The sequence below is a fragment of the Tupaia chinensis genome, unplaced genomic scaffold, assembly GCF_000334495.1.
Source record: "Tupaia chinensis unplaced genomic scaffold, TupChi_1.0 Scaffold144487_1, whole genome shotgun sequence".
NCBI classification, from domain to species: Eukaryota; Metazoa; Chordata; class Mammalia; order Scandentia; family Tupaiidae; genus Tupaia; species Tupaia belangeri.
The window spans coordinates 28,295-43,722 of record NW_006204346.1 but is presented as its reverse complement, the minus strand read 5'-3'; the positions used below and the strand labels follow the sequence as shown (position 1 = coordinate 43,722).

The 15,428-nt window shown below is 38.6% G+C and overlaps 1 protein-coding gene and 1 pseudogene across 2 annotated transcripts; both read left to right on the top strand.

Annotated features, from left to right (window-relative positions):
• Positions 1 to 1,334: 1,334 nt before the first annotated feature.
• On the top strand, positions 1,335 to 3,587 carry LOC102485456 (protein SSXT). Of its 2 annotated transcripts, XM_006167127.3 has the most exons (2): positions 1,335 to 2,251; positions 2,345 to 3,587. In XM_006167127.3, exons 1-2 carry the CDS (start codon positions 1,372 to 1,374, stop codon positions 2,626 to 2,628), a joined length of 1,164 nt encoding a protein of 387 aa, XP_006167189.1. In that variant the 5' UTR covers positions 1,335 to 1,371; the 3' UTR covers positions 2,629 to 3,587. The 2 variants fall into 2 exon arrangements, with proteins under 2 accessions (XP_006167189.1, XP_006167188.1); XM_006167126.3 differs by having other exon boundaries at positions 1,335 to 3,587.
• A 1,742-nt stretch (positions 3,588 to 5,329) lies between these two features.
• Positions 5,330 to 15,428, top strand: part of LOC102486595 (vomeronasal type-2 receptor 26-like) — a 19,177-nt pseudogene continuing 9,078 nt past the window's right edge.

The following is a 15,428-nucleotide window of genomic DNA, read 5'->3' as shown; positions in this document are numbered from 1 at the left end:
AATTGAAAAAGCAAGCCACTAGTTCTAAGACTCAAACCATAGTCAACCATGTGGGAGTCCAGCACCTCAACAACCGCAGGACCTGCAAGCCACCACCTCACACCTCTTAAGGTAGCTATTCTTCAAAAAAAAAAAAAATACAATTCAATAAATGCAAGAAGGAAAAGGAACTTTTGAACATTGTTGGTAAAAATATAAATCACTTAAACACAATGGAAAATAGTTTTCTAAGATTTTTCAGAAAATTAAAAATAGAACTGCCATATGATGTAACAATTGTATAATTGTTTATATATAAAAATACAAAATTAATATGGGCACTAGTTAATGAATTAATATGGGCATTAATATTAATCTTGATATTCTCCTGAGAGGGGAATGAAGAAGGGATTGCAGTGTGATCATCCCCCATGGAGTGATTTCTTGATTTCTGTCTGTCTGTCTCTCTTTCAATCCAGTGAATGCATATGCCCTATAACAAATGTCTCTCTAAATATAAATTAAATTAAAATGTTGGCCAAAAAATTAATACTTCAATTAGAGAAAAGGAATGAGTTCAAAGATTCTAATGTACATTATGTCAATGCAATTAACTACATTATATTGTATACATAAATCATTTTCTGAGAGTATATATTGGGTTCTCACCCTAGAAACAAATTGTGCAGTAATTAATATGTTGTTTTTAACAAATTATTTTATTGATTATTATTATTTCTCAATTTTGAACAAATTGAGAGAGGGAAAGTGAGAAAAGTGAGCCACCAAGTCTTGAGCTCAAACTGCAGTTGGCTATGTGGGAGTACAACAACTTAAGCACCATGCAACATGCTGGCCCTGGTAATATATGCTAAATTGCTCAATCCCCCAGAGGTTACAGCAGTTAAAATATCTTTCTGCATATCATATATTTATAAAAATTAAAAAATAGAAATACAAAAATAAATAAACAAGTCATAAAAAAATTTTTTTTTTGGAAAGGTTTTTTCATTATAGGGCGTGTGCGCTCGCCAGACAGACAGAGAGAGACATAGAGACAGAAAGTGAGAAATCACCCCCCAGGGGGGATGGTCACGCCGCAATCCCTTCTCCTCCATTCTCCTCTCGGGATCTTGGGCACGCATGCACACGTGCCCAGCGTGAGTTTTAAGCCACCGGGTCCGGGACGCGAACTGCGGTCGACTACATGGGAGTCCAGCGACATAGCCATTACGCTAACTGCTGGTTCCCAACAAGTCATAAAAATTTTTCAAGAATATTTTCTATAAAGACTGGTAAGAGAAAAAATATGATGAAAGATAAATGCAAGGTCAAGAATAGAGTTCTGACCCGGAGCGCTCGGGACTTGCAGATAGTGGTGACCGCGGCAACATGTCCGTGGCGTTAGCAACCCCGAGGCAGCAAGGCAAGGGAGAGATCACTCCCGCCGCGATTCAGAAGATGCTGGATGAAAATAACCATCTTATTCAGTGCATAATGGACTATCAGAATAAAGGAAAGACCTCAGAGTGTTCTCAGTATCAGCAGATGTTGCATACAAACTTGGTATATCTTGCTACAATAGCAGATTCTAATCAAAATATGCAGTCTCTTCTACCAGCACCACCCACACAGAATATGCCTATGGGTCCTGGAGGGATGAATCAGAGTGGCCCTCCCCCACCTCCACGCTCTCACAACATGCCTTCAGATGGAATGGTAGGTGGGGGTCCTCCTGCACCACACATGCAGAACCAGATGAACGGCCAGATGCCTGGACCTAATCATATGCCTATGCAGGGACCTGGACCCAATCAACTCAATATGACAAATAGTTCTATGAATATGCCTTCAAGTAACCATGGATCCATGGGAGGTTACAACCATTCCGTGCCATCATCACAGAGTATGCCCGTACAGAATCAGATGACAATGAGTCAAGGACAACTTATGGGAAACTATGGCCCCAGGCCAAATATGAATATGCAACCAAACCAAGGCCCAATGATGCATCAGCAGCCTCCTTCTCAGCAATACAATATGCCACAGGGAGGCGGGCAGCATTACCAAGGACAGCAACCACCTATGGGGATGATGGGTCAAGTTAACCAAGGCAGTCACATGATGGGTCAGAGACAGATTCCTCCCTATAGACCACCTCAACAGGGCCCACCACAGCAGTACTCAGGCCAGGAAGACTATTATGGGGACCAATACAGTCATGGTGGACAAGGTCCTCCAGAAGGCATGAACCAGCAATATTACCCTGATGGTCATAATGATTACAGTTATCAGCAACCGTCGTATCCTGAACAAGGCTACGATAGGCCTTATGAGTATTCCTCACAACATTACTACGAAGAAGGAAATTCTCAGTATGGCCAGCAGCAAGATGCTTACCAAGGACCACCTCCCCAACAGGGATATCCACCCCAACAGCAGCAGTACCCAGGGCAGCAGGGCTATCCAGGACAACAACAGGGTTACGGTCCTTCTCAAGGGGGTCCAGGTCCTCAGTATCCTAACTATCCACAGGGACAAGGTCAACAGTATGGGGGATATAGACCAACACAGCCTGGACCACCACAGCCACCCCAGCAGAGGCCTTATGGATACGATCAGGGACAGTATGGAAATTACCAACAGTGAAGAAATACTTACATTCCAATAGCCAGTATCTGTTAGCAGCCATATTGTCACCTCAGCACTGTGGACGCCTCCCTGTGAAGAGATCCTTCCATTCCATCTAGTTTTTGGAAAACCCTTGTGGATAAGTGACTGTTTCATCAGTAAGCAGCCAAGCAGCCTGTGTGGTTTAGTTGTAAAAGGCTTTAGTAGCTAAAAAATACTCTTGATTTCACATTTCTACTCTAGATGGCAACATTGGACAGAAGATGCAATGACATAACCAATTTGCAGTGATTTCGAAACTGTGTTTCAAATGGACTGTTACAGACTGAAAGGTGTGAACAGCTTTGTATGTTTATGAAGGTTAAGGGAATTTAATACTTTTCCACAGATTCTTTTATAACAGGAAGAGGTAAACGTACACTTTTTACAGCAGCAATATTTTGTATATTATGTTTATTTCATGTGCATATGCAAGGCGGTACACTACGCACTGGACAGAATGAGAAATCCTCTGTTAATGTGGACTGGAGGACGGTAGATGCTTGATTGTTTGGGTCTCAAAATGGTGTACTGTAAAGAGAAAGGTGAGAGAGAAGACAAAGCACACCATATGTCCTCTGTTGTGTTCTTAGAGAGGAAATTCACATCCCTTTTATCTATTAGAGAATCCAGGCCACTGTGATATAGCTTTGAGTAAAAAGACATTTTTTTAAAAGCCTTCCAGTTTTGTGGACTAAAACCTTTTTATAAAGATCATTTATAATACTGTTTTAAAATGTGAGGCAATAAGAATTACTTTATGTTGGATCTGAAGAATCTTGAGTAACAGTTTCAGGTAGATGAAGTGGTACTCCTCTCCTAAAATAGCAATAACTGAAAGTGAAAGTGTTAATTTTACTTTATTTGAGTAATCAGGGAACTTAGTAATATCAAAACATTTTATAAATGATATCAGAGTCAGCATTGATCCAGCAATTTTATTTTTTAACATTAGAAGGAAAATTGATTTGTATAATAAAATAGTTCAGAAGACTCTACAAACCCTTTATTTGAACTTTCTTAACTGGAAATAATGCCATTTGTAAAGGAGCATTTTCATGTTTTTCCCTTTTTTTATGTTGGTTAATATAATACAAAGAGATATTTAGGAAAATGCCTATTGAACAGGTTTATTCTGATCTGTATTAAAAGCTCAGAGGTACATTCTAGATCACCTTGTTTATTAACATGGCATATTTAATCATTATTTGAGATTGTCCTGTGCCTGATCATTTTAGCTAAATTCAGGGATACTGCATTGGGCAGGAAAGCGTGCATTAAGAAATTTCTAACCATGATTATTTAAAATAATCTGAAAACATCTAGCCCAAAGGTAAGTTGCTATTTTCATCACAGTTGCGTATGCCAGGGAATAAGATATATTCTTTATAATTGAATTGGTTTTTCCCACTTCTAACTGGAAACAAAACAGAAGGGGTGCCATAAATTTGAATAAGCAGAACATACTTTTCTCAATATACTGTAATAGATGGAGGAAAAAAAAAGAATAGAGTTCTTTTTAGTGTTTGCATATTAAATCATATAATGAGTACTTGACACCTGAATTATCAGTGGACAGAGGAGAGGATATCATTCTCAGGGGTATGTGATTAATTTTGTGGAACATTGGAATTTAAGAATAATCTAATCTTCTCTGGAAAGTATCCTACTTCTTTGTTAGTTATAAGGCTCATTTGTGCCATGATGGTGTTGCAGACCTGAGAGTGATATTGGACATAGCAATGAAATCCCTTCTGTACACTAGTGAGGAAGCCACCAATAGCTAATATTATTCCTTCTTCTCCATTGCTAAGGCATCATACAGAATTAGGCTATTGTGGAATTATTTTTATTTTCATTTTTTATTTAAAGAGTTACTTTTACTATAAGGCACATGTGATTGCCAAGGAGACAAAGAGAGAAAAAGTGAGAAATCACCACCAGTGGGATGGCCTCACCACAATCCCTTCTCCATTGTTCTCCATTCCAGGATGTTTGGCATGCATACACAAGTGCTCAGCTTGAGTTTGAAGCTCCAGGATCCAGGGCTCAAACCATGGTCAGTCATGTGGGAGTCCAGTGCCTTAACCACTATGTCACCTGCTACTCCAACTTTTGTATATTTTAACACCATTCTAAAAATTCCAACTTATAAGAGCAGTTGTGTGAAGCAAGTACTTTGGCCTCTCTTAGTCACAAAATTACAAAGCTTATTGCCTCAAGATGGGGTGGTCCCCAAATGCTTACCTAGCCATTATGAAATCATAGTCTGGTGGAGGAAAACAGTGCAAAACATGTTTTCCCCAAATTATTTTTCACTAAAATGGAAGGTGACAGGTGCAGAACCCCAGGGCAGAGAGATCCCCAGAGTCCCTGGATGGAACCTAAGTGAAACAATAAAAAGACAGGGAAACCAGAGCTGTTGAGATAAAGCACATGACTCAGCACCATGGCTCCTTAAAATGCCTTTTTAAAGGTTCTAGTTATGTCCCTGTCTGTCATGCCAATCTGGAACATATTTTGTACAGGTTGAAGGCAAACCGTGGAAGTAAGAATCCTTTGTGCCCTCCACAGAATTGACTCTCCCAAAACAGGGCTCAGCTGGCAGACACAATCCAGTTCCATCTCCTTATCAACTCACACACATAGGGTTTTTAATCTGTGTTGGGCCAGCTCGGACATGTCATTACTGTTGATTACTGTCTTGCTACTTCTGCAGCCTTTACAAACGGCATGTAAGATGACACATTTTAGCTGTCGTGAATACCTGAAGCCAAATGTCTACCGGGATGGGGACCTGGTACTGGGTGGGTTTTTCCCACTTTATGCCATGGGAGAGGAAAAAGATCTAAGCCGACTACATTTTCTGATGAGACCATCTCAAGTAGTGACAGAACCTTGGTAAGTTGTTGGTTATATGTATGTGTAAATGTGTTTGTATCTGTGTAATAATGTAGTTGGTATATATGTATGGTGTTTAATCCCATTGAGAATAATCAAGTGTGCACAGAAATGAGAGAACAGCACAGTTGTAAACTCAGGATGCATTCTTACCCTTTTATAATCTTTCTTCTCATATTCAGTGTTTCTCCATTTCTTTCAAGACAGAAGAGAGAATATACCTGTTGTCCACTCTATCAGCACTATCCTCATATTCAGTCTTTAGGAGGCTCAGGATGAGTGAGATCGTTGGTACTTTAGCCCTTTTACCACCAAGACCCGTATAGTAAGGCTTGCATGCATATTGTGACACTGAGCTCCTGACATGAAGTTAATGCTATAATCAAGGTGCTGCCTCTGGGTATTTGCTGCTGACTAGAGGATGGTAGAAGTGTGCTTTGGGGAGAAGCCATAGGTATCTAAAGTCCACCACCACATATAAACCAGCGATGATAGCCACAAACCAATCCCTTCTCTACACTCCTCTCGGGATTTTGAACATGCATGCACATATTCCTGGCAAAATTTTCAAGCTTCCAGACCTGAGATATATACTGTAGGCAGTCATATGGGAATCCGATGCCTTACCCACCATGCCACCTCCATGGTATCTTTTATACCTCCATGGTATCTTTTATAGCACAGTAAAGAGAGCTTCCTTGAAAGTCTTAAAATATACATAAGAAATTTGGGCATGAGATTTTTCAGTAGTTCAAGTATATTAGTTTCAAATCTGAATATAATAAGGATAAGTAAAAATGTATACCCAAAGAGCAAGGTGGAAGTAATTGGGTAGCAAATTGCTAACTGATAACACAGGTAATAAATATTCTGGCCAAATCCACTTGTATCAATTATATACAAGTTTGCAGATAGGCCTGGGAGAACTTTCCAAAGTCTGATTAAAGCTTTATCTAGCACAAGCCAGCAAGTGAAATAGTGATTGAGTCAATGTACTCCAATCTCATTGTGATTCTAGTTGCAGACTCGAGGCTTGAATCTCACTTTTTGTGTTCCACTCTATGACTGGTTTCAGTCTGATTTTAGGCCAGCCAATGTAGAATCATAAATTCCTCTGAAACTAGTAATGGGCGCATAGAAAACATTCACCGGCCAAAAGAAAGCAAAACCACAGTAACTGCTTTATGCAGAACTCATCTCCTATCTACCTAGGCTGGGGTCTAACTCCTAACTCAGCATAGAGCTTAAGGCAGTTGGTTCCCACATGGCTGACTACATGGTTGGGGTCCTGAATTGAGTTGTTTGAAAACCATGAGAGGTAGGGGTATGCCTGCATGTCCAATAATCCCAAGAGCAGAATCAAGGAGATGAATTGTGGCAGGACCTTCTCCCTAGGGGGTTATTTCTTTATTTCTCTCTCTCTCTATTTCATTCTGGTGAGTGCATACACCCTATAGAAAAAAATGTAACAATAAAACATAAAAACCAACTCAGAAAACTAGCTCTGATTGCATAAAAATTTTTAGTCTAACATGCTTTATTAACAAATCAGAGAACTAGTAGAAGGTTGCAGTTTGAATCCTGAACTTGGTGGCTTCAAAATTATGCTGGGCACATGTAAGCATGGGCCCAAAATCCCAAAAAGAAAATGGAGGAGAAGGAATTGCAGCATGACCATATCTTCCTGGGGGTGATTTTTTACTTTTCCTCTCACTGTGTCTCACTCTCTAAGGTAAGTGTACACACACAAAGACAACAACGTTTCAAAAAAGAAAAGAAAAAAATACTTTTGAATGTTTAAATTAAGTTCAAGATTTAAGAAATTAACACCAGAATAATTACACAGAGAATAGAGAACCAGTTAAAGACAACATATAACATTAATTTAATAACCAAAAATGAGCTATTTTAAAAACTCAAAACATACTTTTAGCGAATATGCTTTTAAAATCTGAGAATTTCCAAGGGAAAAATGTTATAATTTTTATAAAAAATTATAAAGACCAATGAACTACAGAGAAATATGTTTTTACAAATTTGTAAAAGGACTTGATGTTACCAATAAGTGACTAGAAGATTTGAATGAAATAATTTTGAACAAAAACATATTTAACAACAATTTCTTCAGAGTTAACATAATAGTGTATAAGATATAGAAAAAGCCACCTAAAAGTACCTGAAATGTGCTAAATGGCTGAAAAATTTGCAAGACAGATACTGTTTATACTTTCTCTATTTCTTTAGAGAATTGTTTATTTAATATTCTCTATCATTATTATTATTTTGTTTTTCATTTGCAACAGGTATGTGTCCTCACAAGAGAGATAGAGAGGAATGGACAAAGAGTGAGAAATCAACCTGCCAGGTCTGGGACTTGAGCCATGGTTGGCCATGTGTGAGCCCAGGGCCTTAAACACCATGCCACCTGCTGGTCCTGACAGATACTATTTAAATGTTCCAGAACATAGGAAAAATAATAAATGCTGCAATCATGATTTCTGGATCTAAATAGAAACAAGGTGACATGTGAAATATACCCAATTCTAGAACAGTTATGAAGGTGAGTGTATGCATGGTGAATGTAGCTCATAATTGAGTACTATTCATTCTAATAGGCCAAGGGAGTATGATACCGATGTTCTCATCACAGGAAATATGAAATATTTCAGGTGATATATGTGGTAACAGCCTTAGTCCAATTGTTGATGTTGTATTTAAAAATCCCACACTACTTTGTATTTTATAAACTATTTTATAAATATAGATATCTGTAATTTGTCTATATGTAAATTTTTAAAATGTATGATTAGAGTGAATGTGTGCACTTTTTAGTCACATTCTTAAAGAAATTTGTCTTCTCCATACATGGATGATTCTCTTTTAAAATCACCTCTGTTCAGACAACAGTGTCATCATCTAGCTAAATGACACCTCATCTCACTCATGAGCCCTTTAAAGCCTCTTTTCATTGTTTTGACATCATTGGTTTAAGCAGAGAGAAAAAAACATTTCAAAGTTTTCTGGAGCCCTGGGAACATTTTTCAAACCAGGCTCTGTGCACCAGTGCAGGAGAATCTCAGAATGGGAACCCAGGCCTATAACTTTATGACTGATGGCTTGGCTGAATAGCTTACTCTGAATCACATGACTTCATTGTATGTCCTAATGCTGTCTCCTGTTTAGGTACCTATGGGAGAACTACCAATTTGTATTGGTCTTTCACTTTGCCATTGATGAGATCAATAAGAGCCCCTATTTGCTCCCCAACCTTTCCCTGGGTTATGATCTCTACAATGCATTTCCCAGTGACAAAAGAACTTTAGAAAGTGCTCTATTTTGCTCTTTGGATTGAATCAGTCCCTGCCAAACTACAACTGCCAGACACAGAAACAACCTCTTGCTATTATTTCAAGAAACATGCCAACATTTTCTGCCCAAGTTGGAACCCTATTGGAGCTCTACAAAAGCCCACAGGTAAGTGGGTTGTCTGCTTAAGGAATGAGAATTGGATGACTCCTAATGCAATCCTCTCACATCTGAGCAAAGAAAATGTGGAAGCTGGGTTTACATTACCCTAGTGGCCCTCAGCACTCCTCTTGGTTGTTTGAACATAATTTGTTTGAACAGAGGGTAAAAGGCACAGGTTCCTGGGTCATGGGATTATTAATAGTAAAAAGGTGAGAAAGAAAAAAGAACAATGGTAAGCTGTCTGGTGATATGGTGATTAATGTCCGGAGACGACAGTGTCACAGCTCTTCAGGGTCTCAGGGTCGTCCATTTATTGTGGGCAGCATGGAGATGACACAGTGTTACAATTCTTCAGGGTCTTAAGGGTCATCTGGAAATTGTGGGCCAGGGATCGTGGTTATATACATGCTGGTGGGCAGTGATTGGTTAAATGAAGGATTGCAAAAGGTGGGTTATGATTGGTTGCTTTTGTGGACCAATCATGAGGTGCCAGATATGCAAATTTGAGGGATTCTAAGCTCCCCGATTTGCTATGGGAAGTGGCCAATCAGAGTATGGTTCCAAAAGTGAGGTTTTGAAGGGGAGCCAATTGTGGCCTTTGGCATTGTGTAATTGTTTGCTGAGAAACCAAAACCTAAGAGCAATTTTCGCTGGTGCACAGCCTTCCACAATGTGCCTGGATCTCACTTGGTTGACTACATGGCTCAAGTCTGGATCCTGGTGTCCTAAAGAACACACTGGGCATATGTGCTTGTATGCCAAAAATTCCAACAGAGAACGAATATTGGCATGACCATCCCCTATGAGGTGTGATTTCTCACTATCCCTCTATCTCTCTGTGCCAAGTACACATGATTTAATTTGCCCTCTGACAAATTAAAAATTAAAAGAAGTAAACTCTGATAAATTCCATCCTTATTCCTTTCCATAGCCATGACATCCAAACCCCACTGATGGTAATATTGATGTTTCTCTTAAAAATGCCTCCTAAAAAATGCACAAAACATAGAGTACCACCCATGTTAGGACAAGACAATATTAGGGGGCATTCAGACGACAATTAAACACAAAAATATAAAAACCTTTACATTCATTATCACTTTGGACAAATAAATAATATTCCAGCACTGGAGATCCTCCAAACTTGAATGGCTCAGTTCTCCCAGCTGAAGTTTACCAACTCCCTCTGCCCTTCCTCATATCCATGCAGGTGGGTCCCTTGAAAGCTCTTTCAGTTGATCTCAGCATGACACATCTCCACATCAGAGGTTCATCCAGGGAAATTGTCTAATAAAAGTTTCAGGAGACATTACTGGTAAACACAGCAGTAGCATAGAACTTTATAAAATAAAGTTTATGCATACCTCAGTTTCCTTGATAATAAATAATTTATTGAACCTTATAGTTTTTCTTCCATGCTTTGATCTGGAAGTGATATTATACGTGTCCTTTCTCAAGTAAAACAGTCTTCTACTGGTCATTTTGACAGAATAGAATGATTTCCACAGCGTGCATCTCTTCACTCAGTATTCTATTCTATTGTCTAAAGAAGTAGAAAATCATGTCCTCCTTGTTTTAAGTGGGGAAAAAATCACACGAAAGTCAGAATCAGGTTATTTCTATTTCTGTAAGACCTCAAAATTCTTTATTTTTCAAAATAAAAATCACACATTTTTTAGACAATATACACAAGAGTTACAAAAAAAGTTTCACAGACATAAGCATACACAGATATGGTAATTATACAATATGGTTACAAGTGTACTTGCAAAAAAATCACATTTTCCCAGGTGAGGGGATCCGATAGCAAGAGAACTAGGGCAGAGTAAAAGTTTTGCATGCCCTTTTGAGTGTCACCAAATAAGCAAAACATTTCCTTTCTTAGGGTTTATAAAAAACACTAGTGTGTGAAATGAATCATCTGAATAACATTTAGAAAGGCACACACTGACTTAACTGGCCCACTGGCAAATAAAACCAGCTCCCAGAAATGCTTTGGTTCAGTCTGCTCCAGGATGCTTCCATCCTCCAGAAACAGAATCAGATCCCTACATGAAAAAGCCTTTGTAAATTTAATTTTGTTACACATAACATATAATTTTAAAATAAACTGTTTTATGCGTACAAGACACTTGTACATAGGTGACCCATGTACTTGGGAGGCCACATATTTTGCTCAATATTGTATCTATATTCCACATGTAGAAACTTCAGGGTGTTTTGTTTAATAAAAAAAATTAAAAAAAGGTTTTTAACTCATGTGTTTTACTGGAAAGTTTTGCAAATAACCCCACCCCACTTCCTAATTTTAGTAAAAAGTAAAAACAAACAAAAAAGCCTGAGAAGTTTGAACTTTACTTAAATGACCAAAACTGGCATTTAAAGTTGTTTATAATTTTTTTTTTATTCAGGTCACATATGGTCCTTTTGATCCCATCCTAAGTGATGAAGACCAGTTTCCATCAGTTTATCAGATGGCCACCAAGGACAGCTATCTGACTCATGGAATCATCTGGTTGCTGTTGCATTTTGGTTGGACGTGGGTGGCACTTTATGTATCTGATGATATGCAAGGGGAGCAGTTCCTTCAGGACCTAAAGGGAAAGATGACAGAAAACGATATCTGTGTGGCCTTTACAGAAAAGCTCCCTGCCACAAAAGGTGTCCTTTTAGAACGTGACTCCCGTGTTGTGCAGAGAATCAGAGTTTCATCTGCAAATGTGTACATAATACATGGTGATGAAGGGAGTGTCCTGAACATGGGATTCAATGAATACTTCTATTTAATTTTGGGAAAGGTGTGGATCATGAGAAATCTCCACTCATCTGCATGGAAAAATATTTTTCTTTATATAGTCCACATGCCACACTTTTTCCATGGAAGCCTCTTATTTTCAAACCAGAAAAGGAAAATTCCTGGCTTTAAACAATTTCTCCAGACAGTCAACCCTTTCCAATACCCAGAAGATTTTTATTTCAGTAAACTCTGGGTTTACTATTTTCATTGCTCACTTACTGGATCACTATGTAGCAAACTTGGAAACTGCCGAGCAAATTCTTCTATAGAGTTGCTATCACCAAGTTTTGACATGATGACAGTGTCTGACTCTAGCTTTTTTATCTATCATGCTGTACATGTGGTGGCCCAAGGTCTGCATAAGATGCTTCTGCAAAAAATAGAAATGGGATCTGCAGGCGATGCAGACCAGCATATTCTTCCCTGGCAGGTAAATATCTTTCACATGCATCTGATGATATTTGGAGGCTTTTTCTTTTTCACTTTTTTAAAAAGTATTTTCTCCGTAGGTCATGTGCTTTCACCAGAGAGAGACATTGAGAGAGAAAGAGAAATCATGATCATCCCAGGGGGTATGGCCACAGTACAATCCCTTCAGCTCCATTATCCTCCTGTGATTTGGGCACCAGGCATATATTCAGGCCTGGCATGATTTTCAACATTACAGGTCTGAGATTCAAACCATGGTAAGTCATGTGGGAGTCCTCCTTAACCGTCACATCATTTCAACATTAAGGGTCTGAGATTCAAACCATGGTGAGTCATGTGGGAGTCCTCCTTAACCGTCACATCATGTCTGGACCCTGGACTCTTTATTATTATTATTATTATTATTATTATTATTATTATTATTTTAGCTTTTTTCTTAGGGCAAGTAGGCTTGCCAGAAAGGAGAGAGAGAAAAAAAAAAGTGATAAATCACCTTCTAGAGATATGGCCATGCTGCATGTTGTCTCTTCATCTCTAATCTCCTCGGGATTTTAGGCATGCACATGCACATCCCTGGCATGATTTTTAAGCCATCAAATCCAGAACAAGAGTTGTGGTAGATCATGTGGAACCTCAGTCACCCTAACCACCAAGTCATCTGCTCAGGTATAATTTTTTTGTGGTACTGAAAAAGATATTTAGAGAATAGACCTTTTTCTCTAAAAGAAGCTCTCCTTTAGTTGTACATGATTGATCCACTCTGTGTGTTCTCTGTGAATTCTCCCTGGAGGCTGGCTTCTTACCACCACCCTCTTTCTCCTCTCTGTCCTCTTGACTTTACCATGTCTTCCCTTGTCCTTGATTTTATAAAATGATGGTATGAGAAAGTATGGAAAGTAGTCACAATAGAATCTTAACATAACTTAGAATGAACACAATTAAGTTGGACAAAATATTGCAAGAAATGTTAGAATATTCTAAATTCAGCATGACCATTTGGGGAGCATCTGACCAGTTGTGCTCTTTTACTGGGATGGATGACCTACAGGTGTCTACAGTTATTTATTGTGCCTGTCTTCCTTATTTTTTTTTTTTTGAGAGGTTTTTGTATAGGGCACGTGCACTAGCCAGCCAGACAGAGACAGAGAGACAGAAAGCAAGAAATCACCCCCCAGGGGGGATGGCCACGCCACAATCCCTTCTCCTCCATTCTCCTCTCGGGATCTTGGGCACACATGCACATGCACCCGGTGTGAGTTTTAAACCACCAGGTCTGGGACGCGAACCACAGTCGACTACATGGGAGTCCAGTGACATAGCCATTATGCTAACTGCTGGTCCCATACTGTGCCTGTATTAATCATAACATAATTTATTTAATTTTCCTTATATTTTCTTTAAAAGTTATGGAAGGACCAGTGATCCAATTTTAAGATGTGGAACCATTTTTGATGCATATAGTCTCAGGATATCCTACTTGGTTTATAAATAAGTTTATGTTTTAAATAAACACTAAATCATGGAACCAGCAGGTGGCATCATGGTTAAGGCACTGGACTCTCACATGGTTTACAGTGTTTTGAATCCTGGGTCTAGTGACTGGATTTCTCAATTTCCCTCTCTCTCTTGCTCTCTGTCTTTCTTTGGTGCATACACATGTCCTATAGAAAACATGAATATAATGATAATTAATAAAATAAAACAAATAATTAAAAAATAAACAGTAAATTTATAAATTATGTGTGAAACGTCTTTATCAAAAAGAGACAGTACATTAGACAAATTTGTTGGGAAAAACAAGTAAATCTACATACATAAAAGTAAAGATCAGAAAGTTAGTTTCCACTTTATTGCTCTTTGAGCAAATTTGAAGTTGACTCTTGGAAAAGCAAGTCATTTTATCAAAATGGTTACCTAGATATGTTAAAGAGGAGAGTGCTTCTATTTTAAAAACTTAAAGACTGAAAGAACAGTTGTATAAACAATAAAAGTTAATTATTTTCTGCAAAAGAATGTCATAAATTCAAAAATAAGAGACTAACATGCTTTATATAAGATATCCTTATGGAGACCTACAAGTGGTATGGTGGTTAAGTCTCTGGACCCCCACACAGCTGACAGTGGTTTAAGTCCCAGATCTGACAGCTTGCTTTCTCACTTTCTTTCTCTCCTCTCTCTCTGTCTCTCTTTTCTCAGCACCCACGCACTATAGCAAATTAAAAATAATGATAATAGATTAAATTAAATAAATTATTCTTTCAAAAATATTTCTTTAGCAGGATAGATCTATGGCCTATTCAATAAGGCAGCTGAATTCCACATGGACCAAGTCTAAAACCTGGAGGCCTGAAAAACATGCTGGGCATGTGTGCATGCATGCATTCCCAAAATCCCAAAAGAAAGGAGAAATGAAGAATGGATTACAACTCAATCCCCATGGGGACACTTCTTTTTTCATCTCTCATAGTCTCTCTTTCTCTTTCAAGGTAGGGTACATGCCCACTAAGAATAGAAAACCTCTTTAGAATTTAAAAGGCACAGCAGATGGCATAATGGTTATGTCACTGGATTCCTATGTAGTTGACCATGGTTCAAGTCTCAGGCCTGGAGGCTTAAACATGCCAGGGTGTGTGTGTGTGCATACCCAAAATTCCAAGAAGAGAATGGAGAAGGAATTGTGGCATGGTCATCCCTCCTGGGGGTGATTTCTCACTTTCTGTCTCTGTTTCTCTCTATCTCTCTGGCAAGTGCACAAGCCCAATAGCAAAAATCTCTCTAAATAAAAAAGAATTTAAAAGTATTTAATGTAGGGACCAGCAGTTAGTGTAATGGCTATGTCGCTGGACTCCCATGTAGTCGACCATGGTTCACGTCCCAGACCCGGTGGCTTAAAACTCATGCCAGGCACGTGTTAGTGTGTGCCCAAGATCCCAAGAGGAGAATGGAAAAGAAGGGACTGTGGTATGGCCATCCTCCCTGGGGGGGGTGATTTCTTCCTTTCTATCTTTCTGTCTCTCTCTGTCGGTCTGGTGAGCGCATGCGCCCTATAGCAAAAACCTCTCAAAAAAAAGTATTAAATGTATATATTTGTTACAAATTGTTTCTTTTTATGTCACATGACACTAACACTTTTACCCAAAGAAGTAAAAAATAATGATAAAGTACAAAACAGATTTGCTCTTTT

Bases quoted from the DNA above. Each gene is read 5' to 3' on its own strand.
- LOC102485456 (XM_006167126.3), top strand. From the start codon at position 1,372: ATGTCCGTGGCGTTAGCAACCCCGAGGCAGCAAGGCAAGGGAGAGATC.